Source organism: Equus przewalskii, chromosome 10, assembly GCF_037783145.1.
Source record: "Equus przewalskii isolate Varuska chromosome 10, EquPr2, whole genome shotgun sequence".
NCBI classification, from domain to species: Eukaryota; Metazoa; Chordata; class Mammalia; order Perissodactyla; family Equidae; genus Equus; species Equus przewalskii.
In genome coordinates, this window is record NC_091840.1 from 41031182 (window position 1) to 41054484 (window position 23303).

The following is a 23303-nucleotide window of genomic DNA, read 5'->3' on the forward strand; positions in this document are numbered from 1 at the left end:
TCAAAATGACCTATTTCTGTTCTAAGGTACCTGGGTAAAGTCTTTATCATAAATGAAATGTTAGACGTATCCAAAGATTGTGCCACTAAAGTAAAACTGCGGTTGCCACCCAGTGAATGGTTATGCCACATCATTATTTTACACACAAGCCATAATTGTTTTAAATCTAAATGATGTCCTGCTTCTGAGGAACTCTTGGCTACTTTACAGATTATATAATGGACAAAAGCTCTTCAAAAAGCTAGAAGACACTAGACTTTGCATTTTAATAAGGAAAGTTTAATGGCTTTGTTTTTTGCATTTAAGAAAAGTATTAAAAACACAATAAAAGGCTTAGGCTTGAAGACATGTAAAGGAACGGTTTTAGTGCATATTTAACAGACCATTTATTAATGGAAAATTTAAATATTTACAAAATTAAAAGCCTTCAAGGTGCAGGTGAGGGAAATTTATCTTTTGCACATCCAAAGTTAGAATCTGACTTACCTAAATTAAAAATAAGATTCGTTTCAGGATAAAATCCTGAGCAGTACTAAGGGAGGGAGAGGAAAAGGAGAGGAGGAAGGGAAGAAAGGACAGGACTCATCTGGCGCACAGCCAGGCGATGAACCTACAAAGCAGACAACAGGACTAGCACTGGGCAAGGGAGAGATCTTGACACTCCACAGCAAACTGTCCCGGGGTGCCAACTAGAAGAAAACTGAGAATCCTCTATAAACATACAAGTAAGCTACCCTAGGAAATAGAGACAAACATAAAGTATAGCAAAGAGTCAGAAAAAGAAGGCCTGAAACAAGGCTAGATTAAAATGCAAGACAAATAATTGAAATGGGTGAGCCACAAATGAGGTATTTAATTTGTGAGACATAAGAAAGAATCTATTTCAAGCATTCCTAGAGTTGGGAAAAAGAGTACAGAAGGAAATTTTTATGCTCCTTCCCAAGAAATTTTAAAATTAGGATAGACTTCTTTCCAGATTTGGGAACGTTTCTATTCAGAGAGAGAAAAGTAACAACCTTCTAATGTGCTCTTTTTTTTCTTTTTAAGGACCAAGCTTATGGAAAAATTACTGTTAAGCTTCAATAAAGCAATTCTTCTCCTATGCTGACTAGCACAGTGGCTTGTGAACATTTTTCTGCCCCAGCAAACCTAACTGGCTCACTATGTCACAGAATTTCACCGTGAAGAAAAGGAGTTATTTGAATAAAGTCCCCTAAAAGATTTTAAAATGCATTACCTTTCCAAATAGGCAAGCAGTTCCCACCCGCTCCCAATCACTGATCTAGTATCTTCATCATTGATGATAGAGGCCAATTGCTTAGATATTTCCTACTCTACCACATATTTGTGTCTTGTTTTAAAAAAAACATACACCAAGTTTCACAGAAAGTAGGTTTCTTAGAGATAACTGTCTTTTACTCTGAAGGTGTCAAAAATCAAATGTTGTCTTAGAAATGCTACAGAGAAAAGTGACAAGAAAGTGAAATTATGGATTACATTAGCATTAGCAGCACCTATGGCTTATGCCAATCTTATTGACATGTCTGCAAAATGCAGAGAAAAAACTCAATAAATTTACAAATAGAACACATGTCAACTACATAGACTCTTAGTCCTCAGAAAGAAGTATTATCTAGCCTTTAAGTAATTAGATAACACTTCCTTCTAAGGAAATTGTGTTCTTATTATTAATGGAGGAGGGCTCATTATTGGCCACTAAGACATAACTACTGCATTACTGGGCTCCATAAACATTTCAAAATGCATTAGTCCTCAGCATCTGTCTCTCAAGAGCACAAGATATATATCTGTCCATCCATTCCTAAGGCTTGGTTCTATTTGACAAGTAATTTTTGTTTCTCACCAGTCAAGAGAATCCAAACAAGAGCACAAACACAAAGGCAAATGCAATACGGGATAAAGTGATGGTGAAGAGTGTATGCTCTGATGTCAAAGGTTCCAGGCCTAAGTCCTGCCTCTGCCACTTCTCAGCTGTACAAGCCTGGACAAGTTACCACTGCTCTAAGTCACAGTTTCCTCATCTATAACATGGGCTGGCAGAACTTATCAACAGTGTTCTTCTCTGAGGATTAAATGGCATTATTCACGTAAAGCCTTATCACAGTGTCCTGTCGCCCCACATTCTATATACAGCAATGCTGCTGCTGTTGTTAGGATTATTATATTACATGTGTATGTCCCAGCCCAAGACTTTGAGAAATTCATGTACATAGAAACACCCAAGCTCTACATCCTAAGAGCAAAAGAATGAAAGGGTGTATTTCCTTGAGTCTCTGCTCCTCCACCCTCTAGAATTCAGGTTCAGATACTCGTGGAATAGGGACCCAGAAGAAAGAGAAACATTCACTTATCGCAGCAGAATGAGAAGATGTCTTCTCTCGCTAACATAAAAGATCACAAATATGTGCTATTCAATATCTTCCATAAAAATGCTCTGAAGCAACACCAAATTCCTTTAACTGATGTCAAAAAAGTCACACAAAAGTCAACCTAAAATCTTTAATAAGATTATTCCTTATGAAATACATTTAACAACAAGATAAGATACCATGTATTACAAATTACCAGCCAAGAACATGTTTAAAAGTGAAAAGTTATATTTCTATTAAAATCAGAATCAAAACAACTATGCCCATTATCATCAATCTTTTTAACATTAGTGGGAAATTCCAGAATTAAAAACAATAGACAAAATTATAGGAAAATAAGAAAAAAAATGATTATTATTAACAGATGAAATATCTATCCAAAGGATTCCTCAAGGACCGCCTTGAATAACGTTAAGTAATGTTAAATAAATAACAAAATAAATGCAGAAACATTAATGGTTTTCTTATATTCTGGCAACAAATAATGAGAAAATCACAGGAAAAAGATACCATTCATGACGGCAAGAAACCAAAATCTACACTGCCAAAAAATAACATTCACATGAAATGCACAGAACCAAACAGGGAAAAGCCAAAAGGAGTGAGAGGTATAAACCCAAACTTGATGGAGATGATAAAAAAAAGTCTCTCCATTCATTTATTCTTTCACTCAATAAATGTTTATTCAGTATCTGGAACGTACCAGGCACCAAAGCTCAACACAGGAGACACATCTTGATTGATATTGTAAAGACGCAATTATTTCCAGTATAATTTATGGATTAAGCCAGCTCTGACAAACATTCTAACGAAATTTTTTTGGGACATGACACAAAACATGTAAGTCCATCTGGAAAAATAAGCAGGCAAGAACAGAAGAGGGAAGAAACAGTACAAGTATCTTAGCCTTTCTCGGGAGGGAAACATTATCAGCTGTCATAATTAAGATGGAATGTAGTGACATAAGACAGAAAGGAACATACTCACAATGCAGAAATGACAGTACAATTAGAACTCAGCACACCAGAGTTCTCTGTGCCTCCATTTCCTCAGAGGGTTGTTGTGATGAGAAAACCAGAAAATACATGTAAAGTGCTTAGAATAGTGCCTACCACACACTAAGTTCTCAAACACTGTTAACTTTACAAGGAAAGAAGTCACAAATCAAAGGGAAGGGAAAGATTCAATAAACAGTGCTGGGAAAATTGGAAAACAGTCCCATTTAACACTCACTTCACGTGATACATTTACATAACAAACTAAAAACGATAACATTAAAAGAGGAAGTCTTAAAAGCAGCAGAAGGATTTAAAAATATGTATAAAACTCTGGGTAGAAGGCTGTTTATTAGTTAGAAAAAGAAAAAAAATCACAAAGAAATCATCAATAGATTTGTCTATACAAAACTCCCAAATTTCTTTATGCTGAAACAAGAAGCCTAATAAAAACACGCAAAGAGAATACCATAAAGAGATTGTTAACCAAAAGCTCATAAAACTGATTTAAAAAGATACTTAGATTCCCAACGGATAAGTGGGCAAAGGACGCAAACAGAACCTTTAAAAGAGGGGAAGCATGGTGATTGACAAGTATACGGGAATACAGCCCAGCACATAATAATCGAGAAACAGAAATAAAATGTATACCATTCTCATTTTAAATCAGCAAGCAATTTTTAAAAAAGTAATAAAAATCGATGTTGGGGAAGACATAATAAAATAGCCACATTCACATGTTGGTACACTTCTTTTGGGCAGCAACTGGCAATTGTGAGGAGAAAAGAGCTGTTCTGAGTTGCTGCCTAGGCATTCTACAGTATGACAATGCTGCTCATATCCAGAGTCAGGACAAATAGATAAAGACCTGAGCTTAGGATTCACACCACAAATTTCTGCTTTGCTTTTCCTGGGGCACCTATTAGAATAATCACTTAGAGTTGAGCCTGTGAAAAGTTAGTGACCACTGCCCCAACCACCTTATAAGTAATAGGTGCTTGCTACCCTGGGCTCTGTCTCCTGCTTGCTCATGACCTGCCATGGAGGACTGCCCTACCCCCAGTTCAATGCACCCCCTACCCATGTTTCTGGAACCTGGAGGAAATAAAACTGTGACTCTGTTTGTGTGAGCATATTGAAACCAAGCCTTCAGTTGAAATGACCCCAGGGTTTTCATTTCCCCAAAGTGGGAACACAGATGCTGAGGGAGCTCCCTGCCAACCCCATGTGCGTGGCTTGTGCCTCGTCATTCAACAGGTCATAATCTTCACGCTCTTAATTGAATACATCAGCAATGGGCCGCCCAACACAGCAACGATCAAAAACCTAAAATATTTTAACCTTTAACCTAGTAAATTCAAAGTGAATGACAATATTCTAACAGCAAGAAAAATAGTAACAATGCTAAATATCTACCATTAGGAAATTGGTTAAGTAAATGATGATCCACTAACCAGGACAGCATGTGTCCTATATTAATATTTATGAAGAGGTTTTTAAAGTCTGGGATGTGGAAAATGCAAATACTAGAATGAAAAGCAAAAATTATAGGATACAAAATACATGTTTTAGAACTATGGATAAAAACAGCCAAAAAAGAGAAATATACCAAAATGCTAATACTATATACCAAGTACGTTTTATTACTTGCTTTCTCCTTGAAAAAATGCAAGAGATCTAAGAAAAGAACTATTGAAACAGCTGTTCAAGGGATCTCTGTTGAGTAGGAAAACAAGAAAATGAGAAGACACAAAATGAACTGTGAAGAGGCAGGGTAGTCAAGTAACTAGAGGGTATCATGAAGTAAAAACCAGAGACAGAGAAGTATGATCAGAATTCTTGGAAGCACACACACATTCTAGAAGCTTACTTTAGCTTGCATGGTCAACCACTGTCAGGACTGTTCCCCAACAAATCTAACCAGACAAGCTCTTTGCTCTTCTTTTAAAAAAAACCTTCAATAATTTCCCATGTCTCAGAATAAAATCTAAACTCTTAATATGGCTTACTGTATGATCAGGCCCTTGCTTCTCTTTATAGTTTCATTTAAAAAATTTCCAGCTCCCTCACATTGTTAGTTCAAACACAGTGTCTTTCTGTCCCTCTAAGCTACTTGGCTCTCTCTTGGCCCAGGCTTTGAGAGACGCTGCATGTCTCTTTGGTACACCTCCTTTCCCTCTTCTTCCCCTGGCAAACCCTTATTCGTCCTTTTGATTTCAGTTTAGATTATCATTTCCTCCAAGGAGTTTGGTTTTTTTCTTTTTTTTTTTACCATCTTGATCTAAATTTATAAATAAAAGAATAAATTAGTATAAATCAAAGATGTGACTGGTGGGCTAACAATGACCTACTTAAGATAGACCAAGTCAAACCTCCAAGTCTTATTCTAGAGTCTAAGTTTCCTCCATTAGGTCAAAGTCATAGCTTCGAAGTCCAGAGAAAAGAGAGATCAAAGAAAAGTTAAGAATGAAGGAGGATTTGGCTAGTCTGCTACTTATCATATAACAAATTAGTTCTGAGCAGTGGGGAGTTGCCTTTGGAACAATGTCAGAGAAAAGTTCATTCTGATATCTCCGAACAATTTAATATAAGTAGATTGCTCAAGGGAAATCAGTCAGGGAAAGAGAAACAAATGCCACCTCAACATGTTAATAATGTGTTAAGCAGATTAGTTTGCTTCACACTTTGAAAAGTGTGGTACAAAGTGAGGTTTTTAAGAAGTTCAAACTTTAAAAAACGCAATTTTGGTTCAACAGCCCCAACTCCATTAAACATGTTTAGGAACAAGTTGAGACACATACAAGTGCAATATACTCATTTATCCTTTCTACGAACCATGGCCCGATATTCTGAATTTGTTGGAAGTTATTAATGAGATCAAAGCACAGAAATTAAGCATACACACACAAAACACACACACAATAAAAACAGCAAAATTGCAGAGTTCTTTTCTCATCAAAACAATTCTAAGTGTATTTGAGGTTTAATAGAAAGAGTATGAGATAAGGTTCTGTCACCTACAGCCTGTATTGTTATCTTGGGCAAGTGATTAAATGTGTCCTCTGGTAAAAATCTAGTTAAGAACATGTATTCCATATGAGTACTTTACGGGATAGACTAAAACATGTATATTAAAGCACTTTGACGGTGCTACATTAATATTTTAAAGACTACCGCTGTCCCCTGTATAAGAGATTCTCGGGTAATTAACAAGATCAGAAATGGAAATGACTAAACCCATAATGGTAAATAATCCCCCATGTATCTGTCCTCTTTAATTACACTTCAAATAACTTGTTTACAAGGGTTGTTATTTATTTATCCCAAGGGAAATAAGATTTGGCAGTAAAAAATTACATAACTGAATATTTCACATGGGTATCTCAAGGCCAAGTATCAAATAAATCTGACGAAATACTCAATACCAGGAAATGTAGTTTTTCACTTTGTGTTGTTTTGTTGCCCATAGTCACAGTTCAAACAAACAAACTGAACACTTCTGGGAGGCTGAGGGAGTTCAAATGCCTGTCAAATGCTTGCCTCAACAGAAAATAAACTAAGATTTAGCGGCTTTTCATCAAGAAAGACAAAAACAAAACATCAGTAAGGGAAAACATGGATGCCATACACCACAATAACCACTGGGAAGGCCCTCGTTTGCCAGCCAAAGCCTCAGCAACCACTGCTGCATCTGAGACACTGTGCAGCCTAAGAGTTAACTGGCATGGAGCCACACCCCTTTCCCAGTTCTATTACTCAGACATCAGACACTCAGCAGTATTTCCGCATACTGATGACAAATAATTAAAGAAAGCAAATAAATGTTTAAAAATAATTTCATCTACTTATAGGTTCTAATATTTCCTCGTGGTATGGCTTTTCTACAATGATTACAAGAAATCTTTCTTGCTTTAACAAAATATACTTGGATGAAGTGTTATGAGTCTCTTGCCATGACTCTAAATTTAAAAAAAAGCTGCAGGACATTAAATATGAACTTAGAGACACACTATAAAAGCTAAAGACTCTTTAAAACATATTAAAATTAATCAAAGTCTCAAAGAGTCACCCAAAACTAGTAAAACATCTTCATAGATTAACTATGATTTGACTATAAACTGATTTTAATTTTAAACATAAATGTCACACGACATCTAAATTTCTGTATTTTTCTTTAAAGCAGTCATGTTGGAGTCATTAAACTCTTATTCCGATGAGGCTGTCATCACTGAAAACATCCTTGGGGCCCCGCCTTTCAAATGTTACTAACAGCCAGTTTATAAGTCACACAAGAAAAAATCCATTTTAAACAAAAAATAGTATTACTAGATTTGATGTTTTGTCTTGTTTATCCCACCACAGTTAAAAAGAACATGCTTCCGGCTTTGACAGCACTTCTAAAAATTTATTTCTCTAAAATGTGCTCAAACGCAGTGGGGTTTGAAGTAAATATATCACCTCCGATAGTGACTCTTTTAAAAGGAACAATATTCACTTGGATGTATTTATTCTTAGATGCTTGGTTTAGAATTTTGCCACATTGTTTTATATAATCAAACGTTGTAAGTATATCTCAGGATTATTCCCTTTCAAGGACTGCACACACAGACTAAAAGAGGTAAACCACAGTTGATTCAAAAAACAACTGCTTTTTCATAGCAATAGATGGACTGCAGCCACTAATGGTCTTTTTTCGTAGTTTGTGTCAAGTCATCCCCGCCAGATTATTTAGTATGTATTAATCACTACATTATCTTTGATGAGTAAACCAAAGCCTTGTTTCACTAATACCAAGGCCACTATACTTGTATAAACCAAGTATCGCAAGAAACAAAACTACTCAAGAAATCTTTAGGCTCAATTCAGAACTCTAATTCTAATCACCATTACTAAATTAAGTCTTCTTCCTTCAAATACTGGTGATTAACACTAGTTTTAACACTGAATGATTACATATATAATAATTAAAAATTAGGTTCATTTATTAAGTAGTCTATGAAATGCCACATACTCTGCTGGATTCTCTGAGTATCCAAATGAAGACATCTAAGGCCTAGGAGCTAAAAGTCCAATAGGTGAACAGAAAAATTACATTCCATACAACACCATGTTCACTGCAGCATTATTTACAATAGCCAAGACATGGAAGCAACCTAAGTGTCCATGAATGGATGAACGAATAAAGAAAATGTGATATATATAATGGAATATTATTCAGCCATAAAAAGAAGGAAATCTTACCATTTGTGACAACATGGATGGACCTTGAGGGTATTATGCTAAGTGAAACAGTCAGAGAAAGACAAGTACTGTATTTTCTCACTTATATGTGGAATCTAAAAAAACAAAAAACAAAAGACCGAACTCATAGACACAGAGAACAGACTGGTGGTTGCCAGAGGTATGGGGAGGGAGGAGGAGTGAAGGGGGTCAAAAGATAAAAACTTCAGTTATAAAATAAGTCCTGGGGATGTAACGTACAGTATGGTGACTATAGTTAACAATACTGTATGGGATATTTGAAAGTTGCTAAGAGAGTAGATCATAAAAGTTCTCATCACAAGAAAAAAATTTTGTAACAATGTGTGGTGATGGATGTTAACTAGACTCACTGTAGTGATCATTTCACAATATATACAAATATCAAATCATTATGCTGTACACCTAAAACTAATATAATGTGATTAGTCAATTATACCTCAATTTTAAAGAAAAATTACATTCTAATATGATCATTGTTAATTAGTAATAGAATTTGCCCTGGTTTAGTAAAGAGGCATTTATCAAAATTTGCCTAAAAAGACAGACAAGAACAAGTGTTGAGTGAGCATGTGGAGAAATTAGAACTCTTATACTCTGCTGGTGGGAATGTAAAACAATAAAGCTACTTTGGAAAACAGTTTGGCAGTTCCTCAAAAGGTTAAACATAAAGTTATCATATGACCCAGCAATTCCACTCCTAAGATATATATCTAAAAAAATAAAAAACATATATCCACACAAAAACTTGTACATGAATGTCCATGCATTACTCATAACAGCCAAAAAATGGAAACAATATCTATTAACAGACAAATGGATAAACAAAATGTGGGGACAGCCATACAATGGAATATTACTCAGCTATAAAAAGGAATGAAGTACTGATACATGCTACAACATCCAGAAACCTTGAAAAAATTACGTAAAGTAAAAGAAGCCAGTCACAAAAGAGCACACGTAGTATGATTCTATTTATATGAAACGTCCAGAAGAGGAAAATCCATAGAGAGAGAAAGTAGATTAGCAGTTGCCAGGGACTGGGCAGGGGGCAGGGTCAGAATAGGGAATGACTGCTAATGTGTATGGGGTTTCTTTTTGGGGTGATGAAATGTTTAAAATTAGAGAGTGGTGATGAATGCACAAATCTGTGAATATACTAAAACCACTGAATTGTACACTTCGAAAGGGTAAATTTTATAATATGTGAATTATATCTCAGTAAAGCTATGTTTTTAAAATCTTGCCTAGAGGAGGCAGAGTCAGGTTACTGAGATGAGTCTTGAATTTGCCCTATGTTAAAGGAAGAGCATACAAGGCCAACGGTAAGCCAATGCAAAAGCACAGAGGCATGCCGGGATGCCAGCACACAGCAGAGTAGGGCAATGGTGAGATGGTCAGTGTTGCTGAAGCATAAGGTGAGACATATAAAGTCTGGAGCATCCTTCTAGAGATGTTACTACACAGTGTGATGACTGGTCTTCTATTATTGAATTTAAATGACTAATTGAGACAAATCGTTTTATGACTTTTTCGACCACTATAGTGGAAGTAAGGTACAGAATGCTCATTTGGCATTCTGAGTTTTCTGAGCAAACTTTGTGGCTTTGCCAGCTCTTAGAGTCCTCTTGACAACTGCTCTGTTGGTACTCTCAGCAATGTATCACAAACACATTTTCTTGAGAACAGCCCAGAAGCACACATGGCTTACTCTGAACCATATCAATGACGGTAGCATCATCAGATTTCCAGAATAAGATCAGCATCTAGCCCCTTAATCAAATGACTTTCAATCTTCTTCTTTAGTTCAGCAATCTTGCGACTAATGTGAACAGTATAAGATTATGAAGAGACTTATAATGAGATGCTAAGGAACAAAGGCTTCATCTTATAAGCTAGCAGTGTTTTTCTGAAGTATGGTATGATGGGGTGGTATATGAAACAGAAATTTAATAGTTTTGTTTTTCTTTTTTACTATTATCTTTTGTTTACTAGCTTTCTAGTTATGGCAATCAATACTGATTTTTCTACTTATAGTATAATATAAATTTCTCTTTAAGAAAAAAAGATCAATAAAAAACATTGAGGAAATAATAGCATAGCTGTCGTGAAGGAATGGCAAAAATCCCAAAGGTGGTATACGAATGCCTTAAGTATGACAACTTAGCTAACAGAAGCACACGAAAAGTTTTATCTGGAAGTGACATGGTCATATTTTAGAGAGATCGTTCTGTATGTGGAAGATGGAGGGGAAAGGGTAAAACACCAGTGACAAAGAATCCAATTAGGAAGTTGTAACAGCCTAGACCAAAGATCGGTAAACTACGGTCCACGGGTGGTATCCTGCCCACATGCTACTTGTGGCCTGTATTTGTATGGCTTGCAAGCTAACAATGGGTCTTATGTTTTTAAAGAGTTGTTAAAAACAACAACAAAAAAAAGGAAAAGAAAACTTCATTTAGCTTGTAAAAACCTAAAATATTTACTACGTGGTCCTTTGCAGAAAAAGTTTGCTAACCCTAGCTTAGACAACTGATGAAGCTACAAACTAAATCTGTAGTATGAGGATAAAGCATAAAAAAGTTTCAGAAGCAGAGTTAATAAGACTTAACTAATCAAATGTATGTGGTTAAGAGCAGGTAGAAGTGAAGACTGATGCTAAGAGGCTTCTATTTAAAACTCAAGGTAGACATTACCAAGAGAAGGAAACAGGAAGGAGAGTCTTTTTTAAAAAATTAAATCACTTTTTTTCATTGACAACAAAAAATAAGAATAAATGACAACAAGCTAAAATTAGATAACAGACTTATACTATTATACCATTAGGAAGACAAACTTGCTCGAAGATGAACACTTGCCCTCAGAATAAGCATTTTGCAACTAAGGGCAAATGTGTTCTTTTTCCTATATTTCCTCTTCCTAAAATGAAGAGGCTGATATTTTACTGCAGAAAGGAAAAGTGCTTAAGTACAATTCTAAAGGGTACTCACATTTAGGTCTAACATAACAAGATCTTGTTTTTGCATATTTGCACGTCCACTTTCTCAGGAAGCTTCCAAACAGCTTCATGAAGAGTAATTGTCCACTCTGATAAGCCACTTGCTGCTACACACTAATGAACTGTTGTAAACGCTCTGCTTTTAAGTACAGGTGAAAATCCACTAGCAGCATGAAGAAAATTTTTAATCCTGACAATCTGAGCTGCTTTCAGAACTAACCAAACATACACCAATTTCAAAACTTTGAAAGTTTCAGGGACATGAGGCACAAGCGCAATGAGCACAGACATGCTTAGTACTTAAAGAGGGCTTTCTAAAAAGCAAAAAGTGCTTCCACTGCCAACAGGGTGTTTGGGTAATTGCCACTCAAGAAAAGAGTCAAGTGTCCTTTCCATGAGACAAAAACGCAAAGACCAAAGAGAAAAGTTATAGACGGGAAACTGGGACTTAATTGTTTCTAGAATAGCAATACATATTAAAACTGGAACTTGCAATTCTCAAGAAATTGCTATATGAAATTTATGAGCATACAGATGATTTTAAAAATAAGATCTCCACTTTCTCCACTTTTCTCTACTTTCTTAATTTGTGAGAGAGTCAATATGTGAAGGTAAAGTTCTAGAAACACCTAAAAAAACCAGTAGGTCAATTCAAGGTAATATAAGTATGTAAAGGAAGACACTACTCTTATAATTGCTCACTAGTTCCAAAGCTCCAGCTCTAAATACGAGAAAGTTAGAGTTCCCACACAGAAAATTAACAGCATGGTTGCTATTCTTATATCAATCACGGCTACTGTTCACCAAATGCTCACCACATACTAGATGCTCTAATGAAGGCCATACAAATATTATCAAAATTAATACTCACAATAATACTGTGAACCTGATACAGATCCACAATCTCTTATCAGAACCCTTGGCGGGGGCAAGATACATTTCTCAACTCAGAATTATTCAGATTTTAGGAAGACAATATAGTGCATCTACTATTTGTGGTGGCTCAGGTTCCAGCAGGAAACAGGTGGCATACTCAAACTGGCATATTAGAGGTTACATATAGAAAAGAGGGAAGGGTTTGGGGAAACTACAAGAGATAATGAGATACCAGACCAGAAGGAATGGGGGCAGGGAGCAGCTACCAGAAACCAGACACAGAGAGGGTCACCTGACAAAAACTATTATCTTCATGGAGGGATGCAGCCAGCCCACAGTGACCCTGCAGGAAGGGAGCCAAAAGAATCCATACCCCAACCTTACTCGTTTTCTTCCCTCCAATCTCCTGCTTGTATTCCACACAGGCCAACTGGAAGCTAGTGAGGAAAGAAGCCCAATGATATCCTCCACTCATGTCAGCTTCTCAGGGCACAGCTCAGGGTGGAGAAGAAGAGAGAGTGGATTCGAAGAGGCAAAGGTGGGTTATCCAGGACGTAATCGTATTAGTCAGGAAAGACTAACTTTTATCACAAACGACCCCGAAACATCACAGGCTAAGACAAGAACAGTATTTCTACTTATATCACGTCATCCAGTAGTTCTACCATCTTCTAAGGTCTTGGAGACCCCCTACTGAACCTTCTGTTTCTAGGAAGTATTGATAGAAGACAGCAAGAATGGAAGATTGGTGAGAAGTTAGACACCAGGCCTGGAAGTGACATACATCATTGGAACCCACAGTTTACTAACCAGAACTCAGTCACATGTCACTAACCAGGAAGATGCTGGGAGTGGTATGGTGATGTACCCAGAAGAAACAGGAGAAACACAAATGTAAGTAATAGCTTTAACGTATATTATGTAACACTCCAGTGGAATTTGAGACAGCACCCCAAAATCAATCTCATTAATATTTCTGCAGTGAAACATTAATATCCACACTAAGTGGGACAAATATAGATGATGATAAAGATAATGAAAAGTCTCACACTGATGTAGGTTAGGTGCTTCCACCAAATAAGTTTTGGTGCCAAACTTTTTTTTTTTTAATTAAGATTATGATAGTTTACAACCTCGTGAAATTTCAGTTGTACATTATTGTTAGTCATGTTGTGGGTACACCACTTCACCCTTTGTGCCCTCCCCCCATCTCCCCCTTTTCCCTGGTAACCACTGATCAGTTCTCCTTGTTTATATGTTAACTTCCACCTATGAGTGGAGTCATATAGAGTTTGTCTTTCTCTGTCTGGCTTATTTTGCTTAACGTAATACCCTCAAGGTCCATCCATGTTGTTGCGAATGGGACGATTTTGTCCTTTTTTATGGCTGAGTAGTATTCCATTGTGTATATATACCATATCTTCTTTATCCAATCATCAGTTGCTGGGCACTTAGGTTGGTTCCACGTCTTGGCTATTGTAAATAATGCTGCGATGAACATAGGGGTGCATGGGACTCTTGGAATTGCTGATTTCAGGTTCTTAGGATATATACCCAGTAGTGGGATGGCTGGGTCATAAGGTATTTCTATTTTTAACTTTTTGAGAAATCTCCATACTGTTTTCCATAGTGGCTGCACCAGTTTGCATTCCCACCAACAGTGTATTCGGGTTCCTTTCTCTCCACAACCTCTCCAACATTTCTCACTCTTGGTTTTGGATATTTTTGCCATTCTAATGGGTGTAAGGTGATATCTTAGTGTAGTTTTGATTTGCATTTCCCTGATGATTAGTGATGATGAGCATCTTTTCATGTGTCTATTGGCCATCCTTATATCTTCTTTGGAGAAATGTCTGTTCATGTCCCCTGCCCATTTTTTGATCAGGTTGTTTGATTTTTTGTTGTTGAGCTGTGTGAGTTCTTTATATATTATGGAGATTAACCCTTTGTCAGATAATAACTTGTAAATATTTTTTCCCAATTAGTAGGCTGTTTTTTTGTTTCGATCCTGTTTTCCCTTGCCTTGAAGAAGCTCTTTAGTCTGATGAAGTCCCATTTGTTTATTCTTTCTATTGTTTCCCTTGTCTGAGGAGTTATGGTGTCCAAAAAGATTCTTTTGAAACTGATGTCAAAGAGTGTACTGCCTATATTCTCTTCTAGAAGACTTATTGTTTCAGGCCTAATTTTTAGGTCTTTGATCCATTTTGAGTTTATTTTTGTGAATGGTGGAAAAGAATGGTCAATTTTCATTCTTTTACATGTGGCTGTCCAGTTTTCCCAGCACCATTTGTTGAAGAGACTTTCTTTTCTCCATTGTAGGCCCTCAAGCTCCTTTGTCGAAGATTAGCTGTCCATAGATGTGTGGTTTTGGTGCCAAACTTTTTTTGACAAAACTTTAGCTTTTCAGAGAATTTCAGACTTCAGAATTGCAGGTAAGGGATTATGAATGTGCATTATAATCCACGTTATGCAAATGAAGAGACTTCTCAAAATAATAGCCAGAAAGTAGAGATGGGACTTAAATTCAGGTCTGTGACTTGGAAATTTATGCTTATAATGCAGGGAAAACTGCAAATGACCAAACGTCTTATTACTCCAGACATCACTAATGATATCAGCACTCAGAAATGAAGAAACCACGAGGAGATATTTCAATAAATTCTAATGTTTCTTGTATCCTATTCTGTAACAGCACTCATTGTGCTCACAGGTGAACAGACTACAAAGAATAAGAGGTTGTGCCTGGCCACAAGAAAGCCAGAATATGGTGGAAGAAAGGTTTAGGATACATCTATGGCAAAAAGCAGACTCTGATAAGTGCTCTAGAGGTATGAAGTCGTGGGACAACTGATTCTAAAGTTAGAATTAGGCAAGGCTCACATAAAAGGTGCTGCCATCAGAGTTAGATCTTGAAGGAAGAAAAGAAAAGTAGTTCGAAGGGGGAGGTTATACAAAGATACAGAGGTGGGTGTATTTAAAGGCCTGAATAATGGTAAACGATTTTTGTTTGTTTGGGAGCATATGAGTGCTGAAAAGTTCAGAATTTTAAATTTTACTTAATTATCATCAAGAGACCTGGGCAGCCTAAGATCAATAAGAAAAAGAAGATAATGAGAAACCCATGGTTGGAGAGCCATTTGGCTAGGTAATGATGCAATTAACTGAGAAAGAGATCATGAGAATATATCTGGGTACATGAATAGGAAGGGGAAAATGTTGAGTTTTAAATTTTAAATAAGTTGAGATTGAGGTGTTTGAAGCATCACTAAAGAGTTGTCTGTGCATTATCTGAATACTCTGATTTATAAAAACTACTCCGGTTGCTAAGAGGTTTTTTTATGTTTACTCCTTAGGTCTGATCACGCTAACCTCCAGTTAAGTAAGGTGCTATATTATGTGTACCATATAAATAAGATTTAGCAAGCACTGCTTCTATTCAATCAGGAGAAAAAAAAATCTTCCTAGCAAAGTAAAACAAGTGAGGAACATGTACTGACTTGTACTTCGGCCATTTATGGAGCAATTTGCTTGTGTATGTCAACACCATTGTTCACAACTCTGCAATTTTTAATAAGTGCTGGCCAATGTGATGAAAACATTAGCACAATACAACCCAACTTCCCTGTATGCTAGCTATCAAGGAAAAGGAGTGATCAAAAGACAAAAGTCCTTTAAAGAATTGACCTAATGTCCTTCAACGTGGGTGGTTTAACGTAAAAATATTTTGTAAACTCAGTATGAAAGTATCATTTTCTTATGCAATTCTTTTCTTATTAAGTCGGCTTTATATTAATAAAGTTTAATTTCTTTTCTAATAGGTTACTTTAATTATTTACTAGAAATTAAATTCCTGCAACACTATATTCCTAAATTACTTTTAATATTTCAAAATAACCGTGGCCAGAATCTACCCTATAAACACATATACAAGATGCCTTAAGAAAAAAAAATAGACATCTAGCTCTAATATACTTAACTTGATTTTAAGTCATGATAATCTCAAGCAAAATAGTATATTCCTCTAGGTAGAGTCAATCCAGTGAAAAAAATTCACTAACGTATACGTGGATAAGAAGAATAACAAAGTGGTATTCACTGGGTTCTTTAAATCAGCAAGTGAAGACTTTATTTGAATCTCTTGATCCCTGCCAAAGTCCATCTGTTTACACCGATTGTTTGGAACGCTCAACGGAGTATTTACAAAGAGCAAACAGCAGGTTAAGTTTAGAACACGTGACTTCCTCAATAATTATATTTAAATAGCACACGGTTAGAAGTTAGATTCGCCATAGGACACTGGAGAAAGCCTGAATTCTTAGTCTTCAAAGAAAAAACACCAAAAGGTAATTTGAAATTTTCTCAATTACATATTAGAACCAAATGTAACTTTTAGTATATATTATATTTCTAAAATTAAAGCTTGAGGTTTAAGCTTAAAAACAAACAAAAAAAGAATATTTAACCATGTCCAATATGGGCTAGTTTCATTATCTCAAATGTGGCAAGTCACTAGATTTGAATATAAGATAAAAGAAAATTAGCCTTACTTTAAAAATGGTTTACTATTAAACTTTTGGTATATGTCTATACTATGTCTTCACCACATCTTCTAAAGAATACTGGACTAAGACTCAGACTCAAGTTCTAGTCCTGATCATTTTTATCATTTAGATACGCATCCTCAGGCAAGTTATGCCCTTTATCTAAGCCCGTTTGTAAAATGAAGGGGTGAACTGGATGATTTCTAAATTTCCTTCTATCTTAAAAACTATGAAATTTCTTAAACCAAAGGTTGGCATTTCCCCAGTGCGGAGACGAGGTTTCCTTCATTCCCCCCCCCCCTTTAAAAAAAGCTAGTTCTTAGGTTTGTTTGTGATCCAAGGTTAGATTACATTTCTATAATTATTTTGAAACAGGAAAATGATGTTCAAGCTATCACTCATCAGCCTGCTCCTCCTGTTTGTTGATAACACTCAAACGACCTCAACTCCTGTGACAGTCTTGAGTCCCAGTGTGAGCCTGTATTCTAAGACAACTCTGAATTCCCAGACAACCTCGAATCCCAAGATGACTTCAAATCCCAGGATAATTCTGGGAACAAGAGTGACCTCTAAGATAGTTACAAGCAGGAATATGACGACTACAAAAAGCGGTGGCACCATACTGAATCCAATGGACAACATTCACTTTCTTTTCTATGTAATATTTTTGCTGTTTTGTGTGCAGTGAGGCTGAAGTGGACTTCAACTGTCTGCATTCTTATGTCAGTTCATTATTATCTGCTGAATGACAACAAGCACACTAGGAAAATCAAATTTATTTCAACTTACTTCTTAGGAAGTTATTATCCTAGCTTAATTTGGTTGTCTGCAAATTTAATTGTGTAAGTTTAATTATCACCTTAATATGATGGTTTCCTTCCTTATAAATGCTAAAATAAGTGAAATACCACATTTGCCTTTTAAGTGTTTGCAAAACTGAATTGAAACTCAGACTTTTACATTAAAGGTGTAAGAGAAGAAACCAGAAATCATGTTGGTGATGTTTAACCAAAGTATGCTTCTGTGTGTGTGTGAGAGAGAGAGAGAACGAGATACGGGACAGTGGATGGGGGATGAGGAGTGATGTGTGTTGTTTTTATGTTTTTTTATTTTTTACTAAATAGACAAAAAAGTGCCAATCTGGTAAGGAATAACTCCAGTGCTCTACCAAAACAATACAGCTATCTGTGTCACCATATTTCATGAATGTGTAACAGTAATATGCTGTTATAGTAAAAAAAAGGTACCAACTCTGCTAACCTGTGTAATACAGTTTGCTCCAATGACAAGATTATCTTGCTCTGAGTAAACCGTTGTCTTGTATTTCAAAAGGTCATTTGTAAATCAGATGCCTAGAATTCAGAACTTGTCCCTACAGAAATATATCTCATAACTATTGGTGAGATTTTCATGCTGGTCTACAAAGGTTGATTTGACCCAAAATGCTAGTATATCATCATTTTAACAGTGATAATAACCATGTCATTAATTGTCAAGGTTTGAAACCCAACTCTGATTCGTACTAGTTGTGCTACCATGAGTTAAAGACATGACCCAGTGGGATTCTCAAACAAACTTCAGTAAACACTGTCTAGGAATGAATCCCGTGGGCTACCTGTTACATGTACACATCAGGCTCCACCCCCGAGATTTGCATTGGCAGCCCAGGGTAGGGCCTGGCATATGTGTGTTTGTTTCAATTCTCTAGGTCATTCTGATTGCTAAGTTTGGGAATGACTAACAACGTCTCTAAGTTTCAGTTTCTACATATGTCAACGACTGTTAATAATAACTCAGAAGGTTACTGTAAGGGTTAAATGAAAAATTATATAACATGCAGTTTGCCTGATCAGAGAAAGCACTCAGTAAACGTTAGCTCTTGTCATTATTACTACTACCACTAAAAAGCAATTGCCAGCTATCACAATATTCCTAAGAAAACTCTTCATGCTAACTTTTAGGTTTTATATTTCTAATTATTCTTACAAAAATAATATGTGCTCCTGGCAATAAATTAAACAATACAAAGATATATGAGAGAAATATTATAATTAGGCCTCTACCGCCTCCAATCATACCCCCGAGACAAGCAATGTGAAAGGTTTAGTGTATACTCTCACACATATTTCACTCTATACATATTACGTGCATGTGCACACACGCACCCAGCTTACTCTGCACCTTGTCAGAGTCATCCTTCTGGGTGTTTTTAAAGCTGCACTAGAGGACTTCTGTTACTTTTGCTTGCTCAGAAACCATTTTTCCTCGTTCTGATATTGGTAATCCAATTTTCCTTTGGAAAACCCCGCTCCCATGTCCCCTCTTTCAGTTTAGGCAATTCAAGTAGGGCTGGCTTCACCACTGAGCTCCAGCGATGAGCCCATGATTCAGGCCTAGACAACCAAGAAATTCCATCCCATGGCATTCCATGCCATGGTGATTGCCTCAGGAATTGGCATGTGACTCAAGCTAGGTCAATAAGAACAGTACTTTTGCTGTAACTACTGGGAAAGAATTGTTTTTCCACTGAGGTTGTTAAGCTAGGAGAACACAAACTATTGCTGGCCACAGTTTAGGAAGAGCTGCCTGGGAATAAAATCAACACAAAGAAAGTAGAGTCAAGTACAGAGAAGACACGTTCTCCAGCTGACACTGTTCAAAGCTCTGCATGTCGTCATGTAAAAAGTCAGTCCATCTCTTGATCTTCTTAGGTACATGTGCCAAATGATATCCTTTTTGGTTTACATAAGATTGAGTTTTGTTTCTGTCACTTGTAACAAGTAAAATAAACACAGTGCATATAATTCCATTATACAGATGTATCATCATTTATTCAACAATTTCCCTTGTGAAACATAGTTATATTGTTTTCACTTTTTTGCCACTATAAACAACGCTGCAACAACTGTCTTTGTATTTATCGTACTTTAACTACTAGAGGGCAGGAGCCTAAGTATATGGGAGGGAATAGCAGGAAAAGATTAGAAACTAAATGAGGTCAAAATTATGGTGCACCTTGCACGCCTGACTACAAAACCTGGACTTTATACGGGGAGTCAACGGTGCTATTTAACTCATCACGACAGACAAAATTAGATTTGTACTGGAAACTGCCTCCAGAACCGATGTTAAGATAACCTGGAAGTAGTTATCTGGGGATTAGGAAGTGGGAGAATAAGGCTGCATTAGTACAGGTAAGAGCTAATAAGAGTCTCAGTAATGGCAATGGGGAAAAAATGGTTTCAAAAGACATTTCCAAGGTACCAAAGTAATATTAAGCCATTAAGATTCAATTTTAAAAATCCAAAAATTAAAACACATACCTAAAGACAGACCCTGATTAAGGAGTAGCACTAGGTGGTCACTTTGAATCGCATGACTGCTGGGCTAGGAGCATGTACTTGACTTAAAAGCCTACCAGCTGGCCAGCACCCAGCACTAAAAGTTTGCCAAACAGACATGTTTGAACTGAACCACATTCTCTTTCCGGCATTTCAAGTGTGCTGTACTGAAGTAATGAAGGCATTACTAGCTGGGGCTAAAGCTGAAAGGATACAGAAGGAGGGAAATCATGAGGTAGAGTTAAGCAGAAGCCAATAGAGAGTCAAAAAGCGTAAGCTGGTTCCAGGACCAACAGCCATCTATTCTGTCTGCATCTGAGCAGGCTCTGCTCTAACTCACGTTTCTCCTGCAGCCTATCTTCTTGAGAAAACAAGAATGACTTTTTTGCAATAACAAAGGCCTAACTAAAACACCTTAATTGATTTGCCAATATCTCATGGCTAAAATCAAGACTTGGTAACTGATAATGAGGAGGATAAAAGAAAGAGGGAAGAATTTAAAATGATTAGGGTTTCCAGAATGGGAAGGGATAGTGATGCTATTGAGAAAGAATATGGTGTGAGGAGAATTTGATTTGAATATACACGGAATTAAGTTTTGGACGTTTCAAGTCTGAAATGTCTGTGGACTAGCTGCAAGGAGATTGGAATGCACAGCACTAACTAATACCTGGTAGCCTAAGCCACAGAAATAACGAAGAGAAGTCAAACCCCAGTGCTCTTTGACAAAGCCGGCTGCACAGAGATAAGGCCTTCACCGTCTTCTTCTGGACTCGTACAGTGCAGGAACTGGGCCCTGTGCTCTGAGCGACTCAGTGCTCATCTGTCCTGGAGCTAAGGCTCTACACCAAGTGAAAATGAAGGCCAGGAGGAGATCTACTGGGTCTAAGTAAGAAACTAAAAGCACCGAAAAACTCTGAAATTGACAGCGATACCCAAAAACCAAAAAAAAAAAAAAGAAAAGAAAATCTCAAACATACTTTGTATAGAACTTCATAGGTCACAAATACTTTACGGGAGAGGCAGACAGCATAGTTTTTATAAGCACTGCCCCCTCTTTACCATATGAAGAAATAGATTCAGAAAAACTAACTCATCCACAATTACAGCTAATAAGCAGCAGGGCTGGGAATCCTTAGCGCTCCTAAGTCACTATATAAAATCCTGGAAATCCCACTGAGTTAACACCACAGAGGGTATCTGCATCAGGCCCCTCCTACTTTCCTTTGGCCTTTTCTAGACCACCAAAAAGAAGAAATGTAATCTTACAGTTTCTGATCCTAAAGAAAAAACCCAGCTTTGAGGTGTTCCAGAAATCTCTATGACTCGTAAACTAACAAGACTTTAAAGGGGGAGAAGGAGACACATCTATCTACCTGTCTCCTCAGTGCTTCACTCTTAATTACTTAGACAAAACAAGGAAAGGCAAAATACGCTGGTTTATTAAAGGCTGAGGCTGGAAGACAAACATGGTTCATCTCCACTGCAAAAAAAAATTAAAATTATCCTAGGCAATTTACAAACAGCAAGTGAGACGAAGGCTGGAGAGAGGACTTCCACGGGAAGGGCAGAGACATCACTCAGAGTTGCTAAAGAGGAGGGCTACAGACAAATGCAAGGCTCTACACCCTCTTGATTCCCTCCTACCCCAGTGCTGGGGACTTCCTGGTCTTAACACTACCTGAATTACCTGATTAAACAAGTTTCCTGCCTTTCATCTTCCTTTCTTCAACACTCTGCCACTATTTCTCCACTTCTGTTTGTTTCCTACACACTGCCAAGTTTTAGCTATCACGACCATTAAGTCTACTGATTAATTCCTCAATTTATGTTAAATTCAGGAAACTCAGAAAGATTATTCCTACAGCTAGTGAATAGCATAACTAAAACTAAACATAGTCCTTGAGATTCCAAATCCAGTGGTCTATTATATCCCATTGTTTTTAACGTTCGATTACCAAGAGTGTATGTCATGTTAAATGGGTAGAAGTAACACTGACCAAATAATGTCACAGATAAGTTCTCAAAAGGAAGGTAGAATGAGGCAGGAAAGAAAAGATAATGGCAGAGAAAGCAACGCAAGCATCATACCTATTGTTAAGAAGGAACTCACAGCATTTTCAGAAAGTTTTCCTAGGAACTAGCCTTGACTGAAGACAGCATGAACAAACACAATCTTCAGGCTGTCACCTGTGCCATCTTTATAGAAATTTCCCACAGCTTTTCTGAATTATTTGTTAAATCATCTTGATCCTGTCTTACACAGCATATTACTAAAAGTTCTCAGAAACAGACTCTTAAAGTTTTATTTCTGTTTTTTTAAAAAAAGTTCTTGATTATCATATTGTGGATATTATTTAATCAGAATACATCTGAAAACAAAAGATTCATTGTGGTTTTTTACTTTTGGTAATGAATCCATTGTAAGTACTATAAAAAAAATTGATGTAGGAAAGAGAAGCCGGTATGAAATAGGTAGTCTGAAAGACACTTTCTAATATACTGAGCATTATTTTCGGACAGGATGGCTGTTTATCCAGCTATTTTCTTCCAGGTAAACTTGTCTTCAATTCCAATGAAGTCAAATGGGAAAAACCAAACTTGCTGTCTCCCTACCTTTGCTATCTATAATTTTTAAAACTCTGTTAAGACAAACTAAAACATAGTATTTCTTACCTCCGTGCAACATAATAAAATATAGGATTCCCAGCTCTGGAAGTCCCAGCTTGGTAGAAAATACTTAATGTTTTCAAGGCCTTGAACTCTTCTTTTTCATGTACTTGATGCCTGAAAGAAAAAAAGAATAGAGTAACTCATAGGCTTTATATTGCCCATTGAATATTTACAAAAATCTACAATTGGACCAATGATAAAATACACAAAGTGACAAAATATTTAAAAAG

General features: G+C 36.6%; 1 protein-coding gene and 1 long non-coding RNA gene across 24 annotated transcripts in view; one reads left to right on the plus strand and one right to left on the minus strand.

Annotated features, from left to right (window-relative positions):
* The window catches only part of NF1 (neurofibromin 1), a 240137-nt gene that overhangs the window by 69236 nt on the left and 147598 nt on the right, over positions 1–23303 (minus strand). For all 23 annotated transcript variants that reach the window (XM_070562627.1, XM_070562622.1, XM_070562626.1 and 20 more), the window contains one exon: positions 23077–23187. In XM_070562627.1, coding sequence (XP_070418728.1) covers positions 23077–23187 — 111 coding nt within the window. The remainder of the gene's footprint in view (positions 1–23076; positions 23188–23303) is intronic.
* On the plus strand, positions 12949–18048 carry LOC103552527 (uncharacterized). Its single transcript, XR_545273.2, has 5 exons — positions 12949–13056; positions 13231–13412; positions 14838–14950; positions 15872–16861; positions 17435–18048. It is a non-coding gene; the product is annotated as an uncharacterized lncRNA (long non-coding RNA).